At 34.6% G+C, this 24,554-nt stretch overlaps 1 protein-coding gene across 2 annotated transcripts in view; it reads right to left on the bottom strand.

The window, feature by feature from the left end:
* Positions 1-24,554, bottom strand: part of Pard3b (par-3 family cell polarity regulator beta) — a 978,588-nt gene that overhangs the window by 826,745 nt on the left and 127,289 nt on the right. For both annotated transcript variants that reach the window (XM_040294778.2, XM_005335090.5), the window contains exon 2: positions 19,720-19,821. In XM_040294778.2, coding sequence (XP_040150712.2) covers positions 19,720-19,821 — 102 coding nt within the window. The remainder of the gene's footprint in view (positions 1-19,719; positions 19,822-24,554) is intronic.

Here is a 24,554-nt window from a genome sequence, read left to right as displayed (position 1 = left end):
GCAGTCCCACCAGCAGTGTACAAGTGTACCCTTTTCCCCACATCCTCGCCAGCATTTGTTGTTGTTTGACTACATAATGGCTGCCAATCTTACTGGAGTGAGATGGTATCTTAGGGTGGTTTTGATTTGCATTTCTCTGACTGCTAGCGATGGTGAGCATTTTTTCATGTACTTGTTGATTGATTGTATGTCCTCCTCTGTGAAGTGTCTGTTCAGGTCCTTGGTGCATTTGTTGATTGGGTTATTTGTTATCTTATTGTTTAATTTTTTGAGTTCTTTGTATATTCTGGATATTAGGGTTCTATCTGAAGTGTGAGGGGTAAAAATTTGTTCCCAGGATGTAGGCTCCCTATTTACCTCTCTTTTTGTTTCTCTTGCTGAGAAAAAACTTTTTAGTTTAAGTAAGTCCCATTTATTTATTCTTGTTATTAACTCTTGGGCTATGGGCATCCTATTAAGGAATTTGGAGCCCGACCCCATAGTATTTAGATCGTAGCCAACTTTTTCTTCTATCAGACGCAGTGTCTCTGATTTGATATCTAGCTCCTTGATCCATTTTGAATTAACTTTTGTGCATGGTGAGAGAAAGGGATTCAGTTTCATTTTGTTGCATATGGATTTCCAATTTTCCCAGCACCACTTGTTGCATGCTTTTAGCCCCTTTATCAAATATAAGAAAGTTGTAATTTTGTGGATTGATTTCTGTATCCTCTATTCTGTACCTTTGGTCCATCTGCCTGTTTTGGTACTAGTACCACGCTGTTTTTGTTACTATTGCTTTGTAGTATAGTTTGAACTCTGGTATCGCTATACCTCCAGATTCACACTTCCTGCTTAGAATTGCTTTTGCTATTCTGGGTCTTTTGTTTTTCCATATGAATTTCATGATTGCTTTATCTATTTCTACAAGAAACGCCGTTAGGATTTTAATTGGAATCGCATTAAACCTGTAGAGAACTTTGGGTAATATCGCCATTTTGATGATGTTAGTTCTGCCTATCCATGAACAGGGTACATTTTTCCATCTTCTAAGATCTTCTTCTGTCTCTCTCTTTAGGGTTCTGTAGTTTTCATTGTATAAGTCTTCCACCTCCAGCTTTGTGGCACAAACACCTTGAACATGAGCCAGTGCGGACACAGTTCAGGAGAGTTCCCACAGCATCAGGATGGAAAAATGCATTCTGTGTCTAAGCACAGAGGTCAAGAACTCCAAAGTTGGAGGAAAGCTGGATTTGATTCCTGGGCCAGTCATATTCTTGCTCTCTAATAGTGAGAAATGTTACTGAATTTTGTCTCCTAAGTCTTAGTTTTTTCATCTGTGAAAAGGGAGTGACAGGTTTTTCCCACTGAGCAATCCCAAATATTTAATGAAATAATAAGTTATTCTTTTAACCTCGTACCTAAAACTTAAAACTCTCAATAAGTTCACAAACTCTAATGAGGACCAGAGACAACATTCTAATTAGTATCTTCTAGTTCTACAACAATTTTCGTGTTTAAAAATGCTTCCTCGTGGGCTGGGATTGTAGCTCAGTGGAAGAGTGTTGGCCTAGCATGTTTGAGGCACTGGGTTCAATTCTCATCAACACATATAAATAAATAAAAAAAAAAGGTCCACTGACAATCAAAAAAATATTTTAAAAATAAAAATTAAATAAATAAATAAAAATGATTCCTCAGTAGAAGGTACTTTCCACAATACATTTTCAGTTGTTGAGAGAAAGTAGTCTGTGACATTAATAAAATGTGGGAAAACAGTTATATCTGCAACAAATAACACTCAACATAAAGTAAATCTTTCTGATTTAAAAATATTAGATTTGCCTTCACATATGTATTTCAAGACAGAAATGTTTTAAAAGCAAATGATAACTTATCAATGATCGCGTGTGGAACAAATGGAAATTTTTCTCCTGAATGCCAGAAGAGAGATGAGAACCAATGAACAGCTATTTAGATTCACAACCAGCCCATAAAGTTGTACTACAGTGGCCACCTACTTAACTTTGTAGACAGGAATTCTATGTTGTATTGACAGAGTTAAAAGTTATTTTCCTAAAGTACTCTAAGATTTTTATACTAAATATACCTTCCTTTTAAATTTTAATTGCAACACTAGAGTAATTATTGGCCAGAATGATAAAGTAACTTTCAAAGAGAAAGTAAAGATACTGAAAGTCTTGGGGCTCGGGCGGGGTGGGAGCGGACAGATGTAGTTCAGCGGCAAAGTGCATGCATGAGTCCTTGGATTCAGTCCTCACCAAGACCAAGAAAAAAATAAATAAATCTCAAACAGGGACAGAACACAATATGGACATTTAAAATCACCTTTCAAACAATAAACACATAGCAAAATCATGTTATGTCACAGAAAAGTATGTCACCGAAGGCAGATACATAAAGATTTAATACACAACACAAAGGAAATTTATATGCCCAACTTTTAATAATGACAACTTGTGCATGATATAATTACAGATGATTTGGTATTTGTCTTCGCAATTTAAATTTTAGGCATTTAACAGGAATTAATATTTTCACAGTGTAATGATTTTAAATAATTTTAAAGCAAGAAAAAATACCAACAAAGGTGCATCTTGTAAAAATGCTATATGACCACCTTTTATTATTAAATTGTTTAATGCTATCTGTGATCAAATACAAGAAAATCATGTATAAAAACGGTCCTGTCTTCGATGAATTCTTAAAGCATTTGGATTCAAAATATAACCCATTTTTAAATTTCACTAAATAATGAAGTTTTAGGGAAATATTTTATACTTGGAATACTGTAACCAAGACACTGGCACTGCCCCAAGGTGAACCATGAGGAATATCAAGCAGTGCCAGTCTTATGCATGCCTGTAGCTCCAAATTTAATGGACAGCGGGAGTAGATATTTTAAAACAATGATTTGGCTGAAGTATTAATCAGCTAGATGTCATAATAAAAGATTGTGTGTCAAAAATTCAATCCAGAGCTGTGTTCCTCTCTTTATTTGGAGACACTAACAAATTTTTAAAAATCTATGTGCTATTTATTTCATAAAGCATACTACTGTCAAAACATTGCTCAGAGTATTTCAGCCATAATTATATTCATTGTACAAAACATTTTCTAGTGAGTTAAAAACTAAAATAAAAAAGAAAACTTCTAAATCTCAAATTATCATGTCTGCTTTGGGGGGCATAGTCCACCAGATAATATAGTTGAATACAAGAAACATTTTTAATTTTAAGGGGAAAACATTTAGTTTAGAAAAATCAAAGTAATATGTTGAATTAAATTACCAGGAAACAGACTTCTCTAAGTATTCATTTCAATAAATGTGATATTCATTTTTAGTTTCTGGCTTCCAACAAACAGCAAAGATTTAAATAAGAATACTTCAGGATTTCAATATTCTACTTTTATTTACATATCAATTTCAAATGTTCAGGTAGCAAGAAATATACAAGTTTTCAGTCTTGATTTTCTTGGCATAGACCACGTTAACAAATATTCTCTTTGTGTGTGTGTGTGTGTGTGTGTGTGTGTGTGTGTGTGTGTAAAACAGATACTAAAGTTTAAAATTAACCTGGCCAACCAGAAGTTGCATTCCATATTTTGATGCATTATATATGAGCTCAAGATTCATCTCAGATTGAAGTCTCTGGTAAGTGCAAAGTATTTCATCCATTATGTTCAATCATTGCAGTTAAATACTTAACATCCTTAAATAGAAGTTTCCATTTGGGAAAGAGACATCTAAATAGTTTGAGTGTTTATGACTTTGACATTAGGTCTCCCTAAGGAAATGTCAATACTATTTTATCATTTTTCTATCACTTTTTATGCATATCATTATGTTGCTTTTCATATTTTGACGTTTACCACAGCACTTTTTTTTAACTCATCATCACACTGAATCTGCAAATTACTTATTTTTCTAACTAGTCACATTCATCCTGCCACCTCCAGCACTTACACAGTGTTTTTAGAAATCCTTTCAGTCTCATGCATATAACCTCCAATCTTCCTAAATACACCAAAATGTTCTGTCTTGTTAGAGGAGAAGAGTAAGTTCTGCAGCTAGTTCAAAGAACTAATTTTAATGACAATTAAAATTAGTTCTTTGAACTAGCTGCAGAACTTACTCTGCAGAACTAGCTGTAGCCACTTCAGAAAAAAATGATCACCACTTAAATGTCACTAAGCAAGGATCACTGTCCTTTACATTATTTGAATATAAAATGCATTGATTGTGTCACAGAAAATATTCCCAATATTCAAAATTTTTCCCTCAGTAAAGAAGGAAAAATTCTCAATCTGAGAAACCTAGGGATGCAGGCTTTCCTAGACTGCCTTTGCTATGGCAGGACACAGAGAAACTTCCTCATAACTTGGGTAAATGGTAGGGAAAAAAAAAAAACATATGTCAAGTGAAGGGCTCCATCTTTATCAAGATGATCTTGGAAAACTCTGATAATTACAAACCTTCTTCGCTGCTAAAAAGAAGCTGGAATATTAATCAAGTTACCATCTCATGCTGCTAAAGAATGGTTTAAAGGATTATTATACTGTACTTGGAGTTCTGGAAAACAGATCTTTTGTTTTTGGTTTTTAAATTTGTTTGATTTAAATAAAGTCTTCAGTTTTGTGACATAAATAAGATTGTATCTAGTTGAAGACAAATCTCAAGATTTTGAGGTTAGCCCCAAATGTTTCTTCCATGTTGTTAAAATCAAAATTAGAAAGATCAGATTAAAAAAAAATCCATGGGAAAAACAGTCTCTGTCAGACCACACATTGACTTAATCACTTTTGTTTTAAGTATCTTCAAAGGCTAAAACCAGAACTCTTTCTAATCCTCCTTTTCCACGAATATTGGCTGTCAATACGTAATTTTTGAAAGAACATAATGAGAGCTTATGACAAACATAAATCTTCTAGTTAAATAGCATAATTTCTTCCAGGAAAAAAAAATCAACAATCTTGCAGAATTTAAAATAAAAAGATAATTCTCTCCAAATGGAAAAATTCCAAATTAATCTTGCCACTAGATGTTAAGTCATACAACCCGAACAGCTACAATATATACTTTAAGGGACTTAATTTTACTAACAAGGCAAAAACTTCAGTAAGGAAAGAGTTAAGTTACATGATGATCAAAATCAGAAAACTTTTTAAAATTAATAGTGTATATCACTGAAGGAGGCAAGAATAAATATATCCTAATCAAGTGGGAATGAAGAGGAGCCAGGAAAGTGGAGTCTAACTCCTGTCACAGTGGGTAGCAATTAGGAAACTTCAATCTGTAAGTCACAGAAAAATGCAACTAAAACAAGCTTTAAGTGTAAGGAAATACAGGTCTTATGTAACTGGAGATGCCAAGTTAGGATGGAACCGAGAGTGCCATGGCTCCGACACTGTGTCCCTGAGATTCCCTGTATTTGACTGTTCCATCCCCCTCTGGAAGGGAGATGGCTACAGTGATTCTAAGTTTAAAATATATATATAATAATTTTAAAAAATCAGAGGCAACATCTCCCACAAGATGAAGTAAAGATCTCTTCCAGGGGCCTCAGCAGACCTCTCCTGGAGTAGCTTCAGGAGGAGCTGCACCACACGGCAGTTACTGAGTTGCTGGATCACAGAGGGAGGACCACCCAGAGGCACCCCGGCAGGTGGGTACGAATATGGACTGAACCCCAGGGGCAGCCTGTCGAAGAGAGAACTATCTAAGCAAAATTGGAGTTGTAGGAAGGAGGAGGTGGAGGATGGATGCTATGCAAGAAAACACTGTACAGCCACCACCCGTATATGCTGTACGACATTTCTATTTCTAGACTGAAATGAATATATGCCTCAGAGGCTAACCATGGACTGTAGAGTTCTCTAATACAACTGCAAACCTAAATGAAGAATTCCTGCCAAATGTTTACTCAACTCTTGTGACTAAGAGTTCGTGCTTTACAAAGCAGCATGGGCTTCACTAAGGAGCTGATTATTATACTGAGCTGAATTGCTCTTCTTGGAAACTTCATTGACCCAACTTCTTGGAGCAATGACGAATGCATTTATATCTTCTTTTCTGTTACCACCCAAATATTTGAGGACAATGAACTCATTTCTTCTGAACAACCTTCACAAGTGCATTCCCAGTTTTTTGTCTCAACATTACATAGTCTCATTTTTAAATAAGCCCACCAAGAGCTTTATAAAATTTCTACTTAAAAGGTGAATTATTCAGAACACCTCATCACACCATCATACTGGGCTCTTTCTGAACAGTGGCCACATTAAGCTATCAGTCCAAAAAGTCATGTTCAAACTCTTCATCAACTAAGATGGGATTCTTCAACTCTGTATGAACATATGTGCATATTTCAGGTCGTTGGGCTGTTAGAATCATCTCAACTCATATTTTTTTCTGTCCTGCTTATACTTGAGTACTATATAAATGTGTTTCAATTGTAACATATCTGGGGTTGATATTAATAAAGAGATTGTACCTGAGCATGCTCAATGCTATTTTATTCCTCTGATTAAAGTCTGCATGAGAAGGTGCTCTTCTTTATTGCCAAGGAAATGTCACTTGACCTTTCAAAATGGGTTCATAACATCAAAAGGAGGAAAACAAAAGGGATGTTAAAACAATGAAATTAACTTCAGCAATTATGCCACAATTCTCTAATAAGTGAAGCTTTAAAAGTCATACGATAGTGAAGGCATACTTTCTTTTTAAACACAAAATTATATACTTACAGGACTTTTAAAAGCTACAATTTAAAAGTCTAATCTTAATGAAATGGAATGTTCATATTTACTAAGAATTTCTCTAAAAATATAAGGTATTTATACGGAATTTGGCACGAGTACCTCATAGAAGTGTTATAAACACCAGTTTGATTCCAAGAGCCGCCCACAATGTCGGTTTGAGTCACATCACAGTGCAGCTAATTAATAATATAAAGTGAATTGAATTCCTGGAAATAGAAGAATCAGCATGGTGAAATATTAAGAGTCTGGACAGTTACTGCCCTGAAACTGTTCAGCGTCTCATCTCTTTCTGTGCAATTCTCAAGAAACTAAATAGTTGCTTGTCTTTAAGCTTCTGGAGTCATTTGTCAGTATTTAACAGTATCCTTGTTGTTGGTTGGTTTTGGCCTCTCTGTCCCCATAAATCATGGAATCAGGTATTGAGGTTTTTTGTTTCATAACTTCCTCTCTATTTCATGATCTCTCTCCTCTCTTATGACAGAGATGTCCTCTTCCATCCTCTCTACCTGCCATTTCATAAAGCCTACAATTAATCATTAAGAAGTAGTAGAGATCAGAGGAAAGTCTAGTTGACTTACCTTTAAATATGACCTGACATTTTCCTCTTGCAGATTTAAAAATTCCATTCTTGTTCCATATATTAGACATTTTAATTATAATGTGTCTTGGAGATGGTCCTTTTTGATATTGTCCATTTGGGGTCTTAAATGAATCTTGTATTTGAATTACAATATTGTTCCTAAGGTTTAGAAATTTTTCTGATTCTATTTCACTGAAAATGTTATGTATTCCTTTGGTTTTTATCTTGGTAACTTCTGCTAAAGCCAATAATTCTTAGATTTGGTTTTTTGATGTTATCCCAGATTTCTTGAACATTCTAGTCAAAGTTTTATCATCTTTATTGCTGACTTTTTTCAAATTAGATACTTTGTCTTTGTGTCCTGATAATCTGTCTTCTATGTGACTGAGAACCAAATTCACATGACCATTTCAATAGATTCAGAAAAATCCTTCAATAAAATCCAGCATTCATTCATATGAAAAATACTGAAGAAACTAGGGAGAGAAGTAACTTATCGCAACATTATAAAGGTTACCTATGACAAACCAAAGCCAGACTATATACCGAATGGAAAAAAAAAATAAAGTATTTCTTCTAAAATGAGGAATAAGACAAGGATGTGGACATTCACCATTCCTATTGAATTATTCAATGTTATTCTTGAAACTCTAGCCAGACCCAGGCCAGAGAAGGAAATGAAAGAGATTCAAGTAGGGAAAAAATAAAATTGTCACTTATTGCTAATGACATGATTCAGTATTTTGAAGACCCAAAAACTCCACCAGAAGACTTCTAGAGCTGACAAATTCAGCAAAGTAGCAGGATACAAGATCAACATATGAAAACGAATAACTTTCTTACACTATAACAATGAATCTGCTAGGAAAGAAATAAGGAAAACAATTACATTCACATTAGCAATTAAAAAACAATATACTTGGAAGTATAAATCTAATGAAATAAAAAGAGATGGAAAGATCTCTCATGTTCTTGGATAGATAGAATATTATCAGATTGGCCATATTACCCAAAGCAATCAACTGATTCAATATAATCCCCATAAAAACACTAATGACATTCTTCCTAGAACTAGAAAAAAAATTCTAAAACTCATATGGAAGAATAAAAGACCCAGAATAGCAAAAATAATAGTGAGCAAAAAAAAAAAAATACTGCTGGAAGCATCACAATACCTGATATCAAATTATCCTACAGAGCTGTGGTAACAAAAACAGCATGATATTGGCATAAAAACAGACACAAAGACTAATGGAACAGAATAGAAGACACAGAGACAAATCCACTTAGATATAGTCATCTTATTCTGGACAAAGATGCCAAAAACATACACTGAAAAAAGACTCTTTAACAAATGGTATTGGGAAATGTAGAAGAATGAAACTACTAGATCCTTCTTTCTCACCCTGTATTCCAATAAATGGATTAAAGACGGAGGAATTAGAGCAGAAACACAGCAACTGCCACAAGAAAACATATGGTGAACATTCCAATGTATTGATGCAGGCTCTGACTTCTTCTTCTTTTTGTTTTTAAAGAGAGAGAGAGAGAGAGAGAGAGAGAGAGAGAGAGAGAGAGAGAGAGAGAGAGAGAGAGAGAGAATATTTTAATATTTATTTTTTAGTTTTTGGCAGACACAACATCTTTGTTTGTATGTGGTGCTGAGGATCGAACCCGGGCCACACGCATGCCAGGCGAGCGCGCTACTGCTTGAGCCACATCCCCAGCCCCCTGACTTCTTAATTAGGTACTCAAAGCTCAAGAAATAAAACCAAGAATCAATAAACTGGATGGCTTTAAACTAAAAAGCTTCTTTCCAGCAAAGGAAACAAGTAAGAGGAAAAGAGATAGCCTACAGAATGGAAGAACAGATTTGTCAGCTACTCCCCCAACATGGGATTAATATCCAGAATACATAAAGAATACAAAAAAAACCATAAATAACCCAATTTAAAAAATGGACAAATAAACTAAACAGACATTTCTCAAAAGAAGAAAAACAAATGGCCAGCAAATATAGTTTTAAAATATTCTTAGCAATCAAGGAAATACAAATCATAACAACACTGAGATTTTAATCACACTGTAGATAGGATAACAATCATCAAGAATACAAATAATGATAAAAACTGGCAAGGATGTGGGGAAAAGGTACACTCACACATTGCTGATGGAGCTGCAAATTACTCTTAACTACTTTAGAAATCAGTATGGAGATTCCTCATAAAACTAGGAATGGAACCACCATATGACCCAGAAATTCCACATTCTACTTCTTGGTATTTATTTTAAAAAAGAAAAAGAAAAACTAAAATAAGTGTAGTATCATAGTATAGTGATCCAGCCACATCCATGTTTATTCACAATAGCCAAATTATTAAACCAGCCCAGGTGCCCAACAACAAATGAATATAGAAAATGTAGCGCATACACACACTCACACACACACACACACACACAATGGAGTTTTATTCCACCACAAAAAAAAGAAAAAACTACATCATTTTACATCATCTGCTAGTAAAATGGATAAAACTAGAGAACATCAAGTGAACTAAGTCAGACTCAGAAAGTCAAGGGTACAGTGCTTTCTCTCATATGCAGAAGCTTGAGAGAAATGAGGACCTTAAAACAAGCGGATAGGGATCCCAAGAAAATAGAAGGAAGAACAGTAGAATAGAAGAAGAGAATGGAGGAAGCAGGAGGAGGGATGGAAAAAGGGAGAAACTGCAAGTTGTAATCGAACAAACTATGTTACATGCATGTCTGAATGTGACAATGAATTCCACTTTTACATGTACGGCATCAAGTTTTAAAAAGCAATTAATTGATAAAAGAAATATTATGATAGAGTAGAGAAAGGGAATTAGGAGGAGGGAGGAAAAGATGTAAAGGAGAAATACTGTGGAATGAAATGGAGCAAATTATACTACATGCATGTCTGAATATGAACTCCATGATAATGTACAACAATAATGCACTACTACAAATATAAAAAGAAGTAGGTAGTGAACATTCACACACACACACACACACACACACACACACACACACACACACACACACACATTTATGTCATCAAAGTTCCAGAAGCTTAGGAAACTGTCCTTGTACCAAGGTTTATGCCCTCCTTTCTTCTCTATGTGGAAGATCTGCCACCTTTCTTCCTACCCACATTTAATTCTAAAGGTGTACTTAAATCTTCTCCTTTCAGGGGTCTACCTCTTCCTATGCTCTTCCCAGAACAGCTCTCTGGAAGTTAAGGCAAGTGTATCTTTTTAACATAACCAGCCACCTATCTTGCAAACCTTTCTCAAAGTCCTCTGCCTGACCCACTATTCTCACACCATGGCCAGTTCCTCCTGAACTACAAAGACATGTTTGCTTAAGTACCTCAGGATTGCAGAGCAAGAGGAAAGATGAGATCTACTTATTTTGGTAAACATAGCTCCAAGTGATTCCACATATGCAATCTTATTTGATGGTCCTCCTAATTTAATGTGGTAGATGAAGCAGGGGTAGCTGATTTTACAAATGAGAACACTGAGGTAGAGAAATGTTAGAATATTAAGAAAAACTTACTCAAAGTGCCAAAGCCCCGTGCTCTGCCAGTTAACACTACAATCTTGTTGTTGTGAAGCTGAGTCCAGGTGGACATCAGTGGATATGGTCTGATTAAATCAATATACACTTAGGTACTGGTGAGGAGTGACCAGTTGACACTCACAGGCATTTGTCTTTGTGCAGACAACGTTTTATAAATCAAGTAGCTTTGTATTTGGTACAATTTCAAGTGTTAATATTAAGTTTGTAATTTGTAATTTACCTAATTAAAAATACATATATTTTAAAAGAATAATTGTCACATGCTCTTGGGCGTAGATATGACTATACAAATAGCTTTAAAAAATAAAAAAGCTAATGTGACTGAAAATTTATAGAACTGGGTAAAGGCATTCTATACAGGTGAAAGTGTTCATTGATTCTTTTTTGAAATACATTTTTAGCTTTAAGTAAAACACTATTTTAATCTAAAATTTTATTGTCTTTCTCCTCCAAACTCAGAATTTTATACATAGATGAAAGGTTTTCTTATTCGATACTGTTTACTAAAATCCCAACTAAATGAAAGAGCATCATCAAGCAAGATAATTTCTTTCTGATCTCTGATGAAATTTTTACATCACAGACATACACAGCAAACAAGCAGTCAGTGCAAATATACACCCCAAACACACCTGCACAGAGTCTCTCTTCATTTTTCATCCATGCACACAGATATATGCACACACATAGTAGTTTCCCACCATATAAAGGGCAGAAGACACCAGGGAGAAAATGTTTGACATGGCCATCATTAGGATTACTTTAGTTTGAGTTACTATCTCCCAGCCCCATTTGTCTTTGCCATAGTAAGGTCACAAAGGTATCGATTCTAAAGTGCTCCTCTGGGGTTGAAACATGCCCACAAACTGCTTCCTAATGAAATATTTAAACGAGACAACATAGTTTGGTGGAAGAAAACCGTAGATAATTAGCAATCTTTGATTCTAGTCTAAACTCTATCTAGTCTAAAATCAAACCTCTTTATTAAATGCCAAACTACAGATAAGAAGTCTAGGTGTTAAATATTTTAAATAACCATCCCAGTCCTAAAAGCACATCCAAGTCATTTGGAGACAAAACTAAGGCTTAAGAAGCTAAACCATAAACAGATTTTTCAAAAGAATTTCAACATGGTAAGTGACAAATGGGAACAGCTCACAGTAAAAGATAAAGTAAGGGAGACCACTTAATCATTTCTATAAAATTACAGAGAATTCACTTCGAATTGGGATGATCTGCAAACATTGACTTGGAAAAAAATACAAATTGATCTGGATCTTAGAGATCAATAAGAATTGAGCAGCAGGAATAAATACATTCTTTACATGAATTTAGTGCTTTGTCATTTCCATTGTATTTTCATGTACAACTTCTCAACCTCACCAATGACACCATGAGAAATTTATCTTTTATCACTTTTATTTCACCCATGGGAAAACTGAAGTTCAGAGTTGTTGAATAGCTCACTGAAGACCTCAGAACATTCATTAATTCATTCATTAACTCTATAATTGTTTGAGTAGCTAGGAACTTCCAACCACTACTACAGACACCAGAAACAGCAGTGGATAGAACCAAGACTCTCATGGAGCTGAACTTTTATAATAGTACATGAACTAAACCCTAGATAGGAGAGAATAGGAACAAGGACACACTAGAAAAGTGTAACTTTAAGGGGAAAAAATATGAAACAATAAAGGCATGGTACATAAGAAAATAGTATGGCAGGTTCATTATCATGGAGGTTTAAGAAGATGGAGATAGCTTGAAGCATCTTTAGACCTCTGAGTAGAATACATGACTATGAGGTTCGGCCTTCACTCAGTGGTCATCCTTTGACATAGTGGATTGGCTCCAAGATTCCCATCAGATACCAAAACCAGTAGATGCTCAAATCCCTTATGTATGGTACCTATGCACATGTTCCCTTATACTTTAAATTGCTGCTAGATTACCTGTAGTATTTAATACAATGTAAATATTAAGTGGCTAGTTGCCATAATGTATTTTGGTGGAATAATGGCAAGGTAAAAAGCCTGCACAAGTTCAGTACAGACACAATATTATAGTCCTAACTACATAGTATATGACTAAGACAGCGCACTATGGTCAAACAAATGAAGACAGGCTGAGGACCTGTGAAGTGGCGGCGACTCCTGCAGGGTATGCCTACTTCATTTGTGTGGACTGAGTGCTATGCATGGTGCATGGCAAATTCAAGACTTGCTTTCCGGAACTTTCTGGAATTTTTTTCTGAGTATTTTTGATCCTACTGCTGTTTGGATCCACAGATGTTGGACCCATGGGCACAGAGGGCCAACTGTATACACTAGAAAGAATATGATTTAAGCAATATTCTTGGAATAATGTAAATGTACTCCAACTTAATACTAGCAGTCTGTTAACTATCATAGCACCTAACAATTATTGGTGACTGTCTAGTCTCCTAAACATGTTTACATATATTAACTTGTAAAATAGCAGCTCTTTTTTTTAGTTCCAATGGCCCCTGAGGAAACTAAGGCACAAAGAGTTTAATGAGGTTGCCCAAAGTCTCACAAGCAAGAGAACAGAGAAATGAGTGGACTTTCCCTGTCCAAATCCAAATTCTTAACAACTGTGTTATACTCATGGCATAAAACAGCTGAGGGACAAGTAGCAGAGTCACAGAAGAGCACTTTCTTTTCAATTATGGTAACCCTGGCCCGAAATTTTACAAATTTAAATTTGGTAGCTGTGTAATTGCAAAGAGGGAAACAGATATATGAGAACAGGATAAATAAGAGAATGAACTGGCTTTATTAACTAAATTTAAAAAATAACTAAAGTTTGTCTATTCCTTCCATGTTCTGCCCCCAATCTCCATTATGAATCAGCATTCTTGTATCAGAGAAAATATTCAGCATTTGTTTCTTTTAAGATAGACTTACTTCACTTAGCATTATATTCTCCAATTCCATCCATTTACCTGAAGTTTCCATTTACCTGCAAATGTCAAGATTTTATTCTCTTTTAATGTTGAGTAATATTCCATTGTGTATATATTCCACATTATTTTTATCCATTCATCTACCAAAGGGCATCTAGGTTGGTTCCACAGTTTAGCTATTGTGAATTGTACTGCTATAAAAATTAATGTGGCTGTATTCCAGTAGTATGCTGTTTTTAAGTCCTTTGGGTATAGAATGAGGAGTGGGAGGAGCATGGGAGGAACAGAGAAACTCTAGATAGGGAAAAGGGGAAGAAGGGGAAGGGAGGGGGTTAGGAAATGTAGTGGAAGGAGATGAACCATCATTACTCTAAGTACATGTATGAACACAAATCGTGTGACTCTATGTTTTGTACAACCAGAGATATGAAAAATTGTGCTATATATGTGTAATATGAATTGAAATGTATTCTGCTGTCATATATAACAAATTAGAATAAATTTTAAAAAATAACTAAGTACAAAGTTGAAAGACTAGGAGAGGTGCCCCCATCAACAAAAACAAAAACATTCCAGGAAGTCCAGTGGAGGAAGTTAACTTAAAGCTGAGTGGTTATGATCTACATGAGATGTTGTCAGGATCCTGGGGAGGAAATGCAGAAATGGACTCAGGAAAAAAAAATCAACAACAGACATGGATTCCTATAAATTCTTCCTGGTCCGGGTATTTCCACATTTGTAAGATGATTAGGTTAGGCCACAAAATTACTAAAGTCTCTTTTGGGTCTATAATTCCATGAATAGAGAATAATACTGAAAAGTCTGCAATAATATTTCTTGGCCAAGGTAATCTTTTCACTCTTTGGGGCTTCTGGATATTTATTTCTGAAAAACTATCCAAACTTCCTCTATGTGCTTTCATAACACTCACACCTGGGAACCAAAGTAAAATCTTAGCAGGAAAGGAAAAAAAAAACAAAAAAATGCCATATCCTAATTTGTTTGTGTGTGTATATATGTTTAAAATGAGTGCTCTACATTAAGATAGAAGTTTTACTGACAAAATGAAGGCTCAGAAATAATTCAGGACTCTTTTAAAAAGTAGTCCAACTTAGCAACTACCTTCCCCAGAAAAGCACAGTATACAACATAAATTGTCCAACTACACACTGAAAAATTTATGCACTTCATCACAACCAGTTATTAACCTTTCAACCAGTGAATAGAAATTTTTTTAAAAGTTGTATAAGGCAAAGAATTTCCTGTAACCTTTCTTAGAGAATTCATAATGCATAGGTGAAGTTATGAAAACTCTATTTTTGTTATCCATGTCTAATTCTGTGAGTTATATTAAAAATATAATAACATTTTCAAATGATGTAGAAATAACTCCTCATGTTCTGGAAGTGTGTCTGATGATCTGGTGCCTAGGCAACTGGCATCCACTAGAGGGCAACAGAGTGTGCTCGGAAAGCAACCTGGGCTTGGGAATGGAATGTCTGGTTTTAGGTCAGTGGTTCATTCATTGTGCAAGCCAGTCTCTATTTTAAAACCGTAATAGATCCCTGAATGGTACTTACATTACCAAACAACATGTCCTGATAAAAGGATTCTCATTGTAACTTAAGTCAAACTGACATTTTCATTTCTCAAATATTAATACACTAATCCAAATGGTCTATCATAGTAATCAAGTGTCTTCTTAGAAAATTATTTTTTAACAATTAAATACCTTCTAAACAAATTTTCAAGAGATTTATTGAAAAATGTTAGCAGGTATAGTAAAATAGTTTATTTGAGCTTTTAATATTAAAAAATTTAATGCTTATATCAAAACACATAGGTAAAAATTGCAGTAATAACACTACCATAGTATTACTAAGAATAATAGCTAACATTAAGCATACATAATATTATACTTAAACTTTATAGTGTTTACCTATATAGCTTTCTATGCTAACCCTATAAGAACTAACATTGTATCTATTTTACATACAGTGAAATGCAGCTAATATAGATGTAGAAACTTGCCCTAGTATATATGAAAAGATAGAGATGAACTGAAATCATAATACTTGAGAACCAGATACTACATATGATTCAGGGATCAACCTCCCCTAAATGGAGCCCACAAAAGCCACTAGTATCTCTCCAAACACAGCCCTGATGATAGACAAAGCTTAGTCAGAGATAGAGACATCTTCCCATATTACTGCACTATATAATGAGATGCAAGCTTTAGGCAGAGATTTTAATTGAATTAAATATGTATCACATACTAATTCTGAATTAATTTTTTACACCACATAGTTGGGTCTATCACCTACCTTTTTTTTAAGCAATAGTGGTGACTGTGTAAGAGAAAACTTCATGCTAATTTATGGTTGATGAACTTTCCTTAGAAGTTATTGGTATAAATGCCCAACACATGATGTGGCACAGAATAGAAGAAAAATAGAGTCTGGATATTGTAATTCAGGGTCCTAGAGTCTGGTTCTGTTATGCAATACCTGTGTGATCTTGGGTAAGTCACTTATAATTTCTGAGACTGTTCCAGAAATGAAAAATGAGATTAATAATGGTTCTTGATGCAGGGTCACTCTAAAGTAAACCAGAATATGGAAGTGTCAAATGCATTTATTTCTGTAACATCATCCAAACTTCCTCTGTGTGCTTTCATAACTGCCACACCTAGGAACTAGAGTAAAATGCTAGCAGGAAAATGGAGTAATAATACTACCATAATATTACTCCATGGCATCTTGGTGGTGATCTGCAGAATGCTAAGCGGTTGTTATTTGGTGAACTAAGTTGGTTGCCTTTGGCAGTTAGAGAAAAGACATGAGTATAATGCTGTAATTCTTAGATATTTATCACAAAGAATTTCAATCAACAGACTGATGCATATAGCTGAAGAATCTTAAGAATAACTGTCATAACTAAATAATTACTAAGTTTTAGCACAACATTTTATATGAATACTAGTTATCATAAAATGCAAAATTCCAAAGCTGTTTCAATAATATTTTGACAAAACATAATGAAATAGTGTAACAGGGTGAGCACTTGGTTTCTTCTGGGTGGGTGTCTAATGGGAAAGCATGTTAAAAACAACACAAAAAAATCTCAAAGAGACAGTATTTGTACACCAAGCACTATGTTATCCAAAGAAAAACTAGAAGATCAAAGCAAATTATTTCAGACCAAATATTTTAGAATTTATTTTATTTTTTTTAGAAAACAAATACAACTATATCATTCTCTAATTTTATGTAGAGTATCATTTAACCTCTTTTTTTTGGTCTATACTGAAGTACACTGGATGTGTTTTTCATGTACTGTGTAACCTCAATATACACTACAGTCTAATTATAAGTTTGTTTTCCCTGTCCCACTCTTTATAGCTGGGAAACCAACAGTTCTTGACCATCCTTACTCACTTACTGTGAGTCTTCCCTAAGAACAAAAGTATTTCAGCTTTCACTCAGTGATCATGTGCATCCATCTAAAACTCTTTCTGCTTGCTTTTTATTCATATTGTAAATAAAAGAGAATATTAGGTAGCCACTTTGATAATAGGTAAATTGTTATTTTATCAAAGGTCAATACCACCTCAAAGGATCTTGGGCAAGCTTACAATTATTGCTTCAACAAATCCAATAACAACAACAACAACAAAGTTTACATAGGTTTGGCAGAGTTTTCTTTGCATACTAGATATAGGGATCTCAAGGAAGTTTTAACATTGCAAAGTAAATGTGAAAAAAAAAGAAGAAAAACAGAAAGCAATAAATAAAGCAATGCCTTTTCACTTACTTTAAAAAAAAAGAAAAAAATGGGAGTGCAATTTTTTTTTCTTACAGTATCAAAAGTATAAATTATCATCACCTCTGTAGAACAATACCAGTTAGGCTTCATTAGAGAAACATTAAAAATGTAATAAAATGAGAAGATGTAAAGCTGTACCCAAATTGTTTGAATCCTTTACTAGGACTTTAGCTGATTTTCTTACTGTGTCACCTTATTTAGTAATGTTAGTAGAGTCCCATATTAAAAGAGATTACATGTAATAAATCTGTTTCTATATCTAATAAATGGATTATGGTTGAAACAAGCTTTGCCAAGATGGTTAAAAGGATGCTGCAGAGGGAAGAGTCCTATTGGACAAATGATTTCTCTGGGCACTCTTCATGGAATCATCCTTCCTCTAATGGAATCTTGGAAACATGTCCCCAATCTGGGGGGACATATTTTCTTCTGGCCCTTCTTAATTTGCCATTTTTCAGCTTTTCATTTTTATACACTGACATTAGTGAAATCTGAGGCAGGAAGAGCCTTCATTAATAAAAACCCTAGAGACGGAGAATATGTCAAAGGAAAAGGGTGGTCCTGGGGAAGAAGCAGAAAGTGCAAGTGGGAAAAATGAGTGAAAGCCCTCCCTTGGGAGCCTGAGAGTAAATCATGCATTTTTCTTTACTGAGACCAACTAAATAAACAGGAAGTGCATCAAAATTATCTAGCAAGAGTCACCTGGAGAGAGTGACATTAATTCAGTAAGTGTTCCCAAAGAATCAGACTTGTGTAGGACACTGCGCTGGTCACTATTAACACACACAAAAAAAAACACAAAAGAAACTAAACTTTCCCTGTCCCTGTCCTCTGGCTGCTGACAAGCTACTTAGGGAGATAAATTTCTTGGAAAATTGGTAGTTTCCATGCAAAGCAAACTAAGTTTGAGTTCCAAAGATGAATATAAATTTGAAGAGTCAGAAAATATCTTGCAGAAAAAGAAAAATGTAAGTTTAACTGAGTTCAATAAATTACACATGCACACACACACACACACACACACACATTTTCATATTCTAGTCCAGATCAAAACACACAAATGTGTACACACACACACACACAACTCCAAACTGCAGAAAAACATGTTACAAACATGAATTAGCATAGTACAAACCATGCTAAGGATAAATACATAATAGAAGAAATTTTGGAAACAGTTCAATTTTGGAGGACACTTAGACACTAATAAGAAGAACCCCACCCAGAATTAATTTTAAATAGTGTGTTTCAACAGCAATAATCCAGCATATTGTAACTGAATATTTTATTTTAACACCCTTCTCAGTTTAGTACCACAAGAAAAATACAAATAAAATTATGTATTTTCAATGGAATTATTCCACATAGGTGGCAGAACAGGCTCAAACTTTCTAAAATATTCAATTTAGTCCTTTTTTTAAAAAATTTCAGCAATGAAAACAAGGACTATTTTTAATAACAAAATATTTTATTATTCTTTTTTCAAATCTTCATACATACATTTTGTATAATAATGATCATCACAAAAGGGGATTGGCAAGGATGGGGAAAATAAGAACTATTACTCAAGAGAATTGGTGGCCAGCTACATTACGAAAAATAGTCACAATAGTTCAGGAGGCATTCCTCCCTGTGATTTCTACTGCAAAGCACATTCAGACCTCAGGCATTAAGCTGAATATTTAGCAAGGGCTAAGAATAAACTCCAGAGCCAGCAACCACAAGGAAAATTCCAACAACCTCAGTGGCTGACACTAATTTATTGAGATGTATCAGGAACTCTTGGGAATGAAGTGTCTGCTAATTAGGCCACCACAAACAGGCTCCCAAATCTTGACAAAGTTTTTCCAAACATTTGATGAAGAACTGTGATTTATGGGCTGCCTGGGTTAAACCTGAACAGATGGTATCTTTTAATAATAATTGACACATGAGTTTGTTAAGGGTTTCAATCTCTTGCAAACATGCATCTCCATAGAGGAAAACAAAGAGCAACATTTTTAGAATCATCTACCTTATCTTTGTCTTCAACAACATCTGCCAAGACATCATCTGGATCCAGGATGCCTCCATCTGTGTATTCTAAGTGATGAATCTTCACCCAGTAACCAGGATCCTATGGTAGAAAAAAAAAAATGTTTCATTACTCTATCTTCTTTTAAAAAATGATGCAATGTAATTTAAGAGAAATAAATTGACTCATTAATAATATGTTCTAGCAATAATAACATTTTCAAACAACCAAAACAAATGTCATCTTTTTATTTGGATAAATGGTTGGCATTTTTTCCCTGTTTAAGTCAGTGAATCAAAGTATACATATTGCATCAATTTTCCTTGAAGATGAATTGTATGTAAATGTAAATTCTCCAGTATCTTGAAAAGCATATTCAAAGAACTTTTTATAACCCCCCACAACTTAGATAATGCCAAGAGGATGCTAGGAAACATCTTCTTGAGAGTACTTCCTGAAATGGGAAATGAATGTTCAAACTAAGGTCCCAAAGCTGTAGTCAAAAAAAAAAGCAAAGAAAAAAATCTAAAAGGCAGAAATCTGATTGCAATAGCTATCACTTTAGAATATAGGGATGGAAGCCTATATTCCAAGCCCTTCATCTTTTTAAATCCCAGGCTCTATGTGCATCCTCAGCTCTAGGTTATGCAATGACACATGAAGCAGAGAGCTCCTACCTCCTGAGTCTTGGCAGCAAATTGCAAACTGTGTTCTGAGTTGAACAGAGTTCTCTGAGGTAGCAATTGAAGAGACTTCCAACTAAACCATCGCTTAGTATTAAGAACTGCTTATTCTGATAGTAGAATTTGGAAAGGAGTGGTCTAGTTCAGTTATTTCCTTTCCAGAAAAGATATGAAAATGAGTCATTGTAACAATGAGACAAGAACACAAATCAAAAAGAAAGTGAAGAAAAAACATTAGTAAGGATTTTACCAGAATATCTAAGCCATATTCCATTTGGTTCTGTGATTCTTAGAAAGCCCCTCAAAGTGGGAAACTATTTAGCTATAAAGTACTCAGTATCCAATAAAGGAACAGATACTAGTGTGTGAAAAGAGATGGAAATTCCAGGATAAAGCTCTAAGTCCTTATCACATGAATCTTTATTAAAAGTAAGAACTATCATAACCCACAGAATGCAACTGCAATTTTATGAAAGCTAATAGAAATGGTTGTCATATAGCTCTCTCTTTAACTGACCCCTGATAAAAGGCGAGGGCATACTATTAAATAATAATTCTTTTAAGGCATCTATTTGGAGGACTACTGAAATGTGGCCCAAGTGCATAGCTTTCCAGTAATTCAACCTTATAAAGTGACAGGATAAAAATCTGAAGGAATTCTCCTTAGCTAGGCTTTGGACATTTCAAAATTAAGTGTTCTATATAGTACATAAGGAGCAATTCTTAGTAACCTGAAAGGAGTTTCATTTGCTTCTAAATCTAGACTTACTGTAGAAATATTCATGATTTACCAAGAAACGTTAAATGCCTCACTATTGCCAGATAGCAATTCCAAAGATATGAGCAGTGAAAGTGTAATCAGGTAAAAAAAAAAAAAAAAAAAGCATAAAACATCCATCACTCAGATTCTGTAACCAGAGATCTTTGTGGACTCATGGAGATTGTGCTATAAAGGATGAGCAAGTATAGCAGGCGAGATTCCAAACAGGGAGGATACTGGTGTGTACAAAACACTGTGTCATGGGCACTGGACTGTCTGAATGCCCCAAGCAATCTTTGGTAATAGAATCTTTATTCTGGGGTGACTCCACAGCAACATATTCCTCCAAATCTACCTAGACTTTCAACCAAAATCTAGAGTTTATGTTTTCCTTGTAAAAAATGGCCTGCTTATGAAAGGAGTTCAATTTAATTAATTTCTATAAACTTCCACTGAGTTGGGTTTTGATATATTAAAGCTCTTTAGATGAAATCTGTTGATTTCAACCATGTTTACAAAAAGTTATATATTCTAAAGGGTTTGCTTTTTTTAATATTTATACTTAAAAGCAGACATCTATTAAGTTGTCTGCTTTTTTCTTGCGCTTGGTTTGTAAAAGCAGATTTTATCACATAAAACTAAGACAAACAATTTCCCCTAACAACTGCAGTGTAAGTTAAAGTCCACCTTGCTTCCTGTCTAGAAATAACAAGAAGAAAACCAGAGTCCAAATTTAAAAGAGAAAATTTTAAATATATATATACACATATATATGTATATATATTACACACACACATATATATACACACATATATTATAGAAGGAAATATGATGTGATCAGTTATACAGAGAGTGTCAGACAAGTGGCAGCAATCTCCAAAGCCTAGCTAAGGAGAATTCCTTCAGGCGGGTAAGACAGTCACAGTGCATTCTTCCTGCACACACACACACTCATGGGACCTAAGACATTCTGAAAAATAAAAGGACTTGAAACTAAGGCACTTCTCTAATTTGATTCAAAAGAATATACAACTAAATCAAGTTAAAAAGCAAATTGACAATTTTGAAATAATGTATTTGACCAAAAAACACTTAAATATATAATACCAGAATTTACTTGACTCTAATTATGACTCCCTATTCCACATGGATGCTGTCATTTCATATATTCTCTGGAGAAGAGTAGATTCATGATGGTCACACATGTAGCCCTGAACCAAAACAGACAAGCCATAGGAAATCAGTCTCAGGATTAATATTATATACATCCAAGAAAAGAAAATCAATAAGCCAGCATGTACCGACAGCGGTTCTGTCCCTGTGGTATTTGGCCATGGTGCCATAGATCATTAAGAATACACATTCAATATTTGCAGCCTACAGCCTTCATAATACTATAAATTTACCCTGACTCTTTTATGCATGTTAAAATTTCAACCATTACACCGCAGTCAACATTTTGCATTTAATTTACTTGGCTTTATTGCCATGAGGAATAAAACTGATCAAATATGAAAAGATGTTCACATATGTGTCTTGGTTCACACAATTAATCATTTGGAAGCATTTACTGTGTTTTTTCATGATTGTGACATTTAGTTTACCATTGTACTGCACCAATATCTGTAATACATATAACTTTCAAATTATTTTGAAAATATCTCTAACACATTTGCTTACTTTGCAAGTCTTATTACCCATGTTCCCAGGATCATTAAAGTATTGTAAGATAACACACCACTCATTGGGTTTTCTCCACTTCTAACATATATTATCCTCTCTAAAAATAATATACATTTATGTAAAACCCTATTGGAATATTTAAATTAAAATAAATTTATATATAGGGATACATTGGAAAAATAAACTAAAACAAAAATGTATGCACTACAGGAAGAAGACAGTCATAGGGTGTTTTTAATGATCAAATGTAGAAATCGTTCCAAACAGGCATTGATTTTTTTAAAAAATATTTTTGCAGTTGTTGATGGTCCATTATTTTATTCATTTATTTATATGTGGTACTGAGAATCAAACCCAGTGCCTCTCACATGCTAGGCAAGTGCTCTACCACTGAGCCACAATCCCAGCTCTAAGCATTGATATTAATAATAAGAAATACCCTCCACTGTGTCTTGAAGCTGAAATTGGACCACATGCTTTGAGTAATGTATATTTATCAAAGTATAGAACAATAACTTTCCATCTGCAGTACCTAAAGGAGTAGACTGGCAAGGCAGATACTCTAAAACTGTAGGATTGTGACAATAATCAAAAGAAAGGGTAAAGTTAGAGGTTCCTGAGCAAAATGTCTATGGTACAAGACAAGAAAAAAAATTTCAATGGCAACAACAACCCAAAGTTGAGGGAACACTGCAAAAGAAAGGCCTACAGTAGGAGAAGGGCTGCATTTAGTCAGTGGTACACTCAATGCAACTAGTTGCTTAGAGGCTTCTTGTTTTTACAAGAATACTTAAAAAAAAAAACTGTGGAATGGAACTCAACAGAAAGAGTTTTCTTCATACAATTAACAATGTGCATTTGGTGGTGTGTACCCACAAAATGATATTTCATTAATTTTGTCATTATTACAAACTGCAGATAATTTGTTTTAGTGCTTACTATAGGCTATGTATAACAGGTATTAGGAGTTTTATATGATTAACTCATTTATCCTTAAACAACTTCATAAAATAGTCATCAATCCACTTTACAGATGAGGAAACCAAGGCATGAGTAAGGGAACTGACTTAGTCAAGGTCATGTGCTTAATAAGCAGCAGAGCCAACATAGGCATTTTTAAAAGTAGAAAAAAATATATATTTTTTTTAGATTAAATAATAATACAATGCATAGTTAAATAGGAACCAGCAGGGGAGCAGGTCTATTTGTATCCTTCACAAGTCTATGGGCCCAGGCAAGCTGACATTGCTTCTGGCCTCAGATACTTCGTCATTAGTGAGCATGCAGATCCATGGCCTCCTGCATGATGTGCCACACACTCAAGCTGAAGTACAGAAAACACAAAGGGACACGTAATGCAAGCCTCCGTATTCTTCGTATAAGTGGCCTTACCAGTGCTTCACAACTGAGAGAAACAAGTGAGAGAAGTTTCAAAATATAATTCTTTGTAATCATAGAATTGAGGGCTTGGGCAACAGTGGAAAAGGATCTTACTGCTGAGAACAAAATGGAAGTTGGAGGCATCTAACATCGGATAGAGAATTATGAAAATATGCATGTACAAAAAAACTTTGCTACTTTTGCCATAACCCTCTGGGGGCATTCGTCCCTCTACCCAAGACCAGAAGGTCATCAGATGCTCCACGATGCACCCAGGAAGGCGAATGTGTCAGAACATGTCTAGAGACCCTCAGGCAGGCAGAGAGGAT

The sequence above is a fragment of the Ictidomys tridecemlineatus genome, chromosome 7 (genome assembly GCF_052094955.1).
Source record: "Ictidomys tridecemlineatus isolate mIctTri1 chromosome 7, mIctTri1.hap1, whole genome shotgun sequence".
Lineage (NCBI taxonomy): Eukaryota > Metazoa > Chordata > Mammalia > Rodentia > Sciuridae > Ictidomys > Ictidomys tridecemlineatus.
This window is presented reverse-complemented; position numbering and strand designations above follow the sequence as displayed.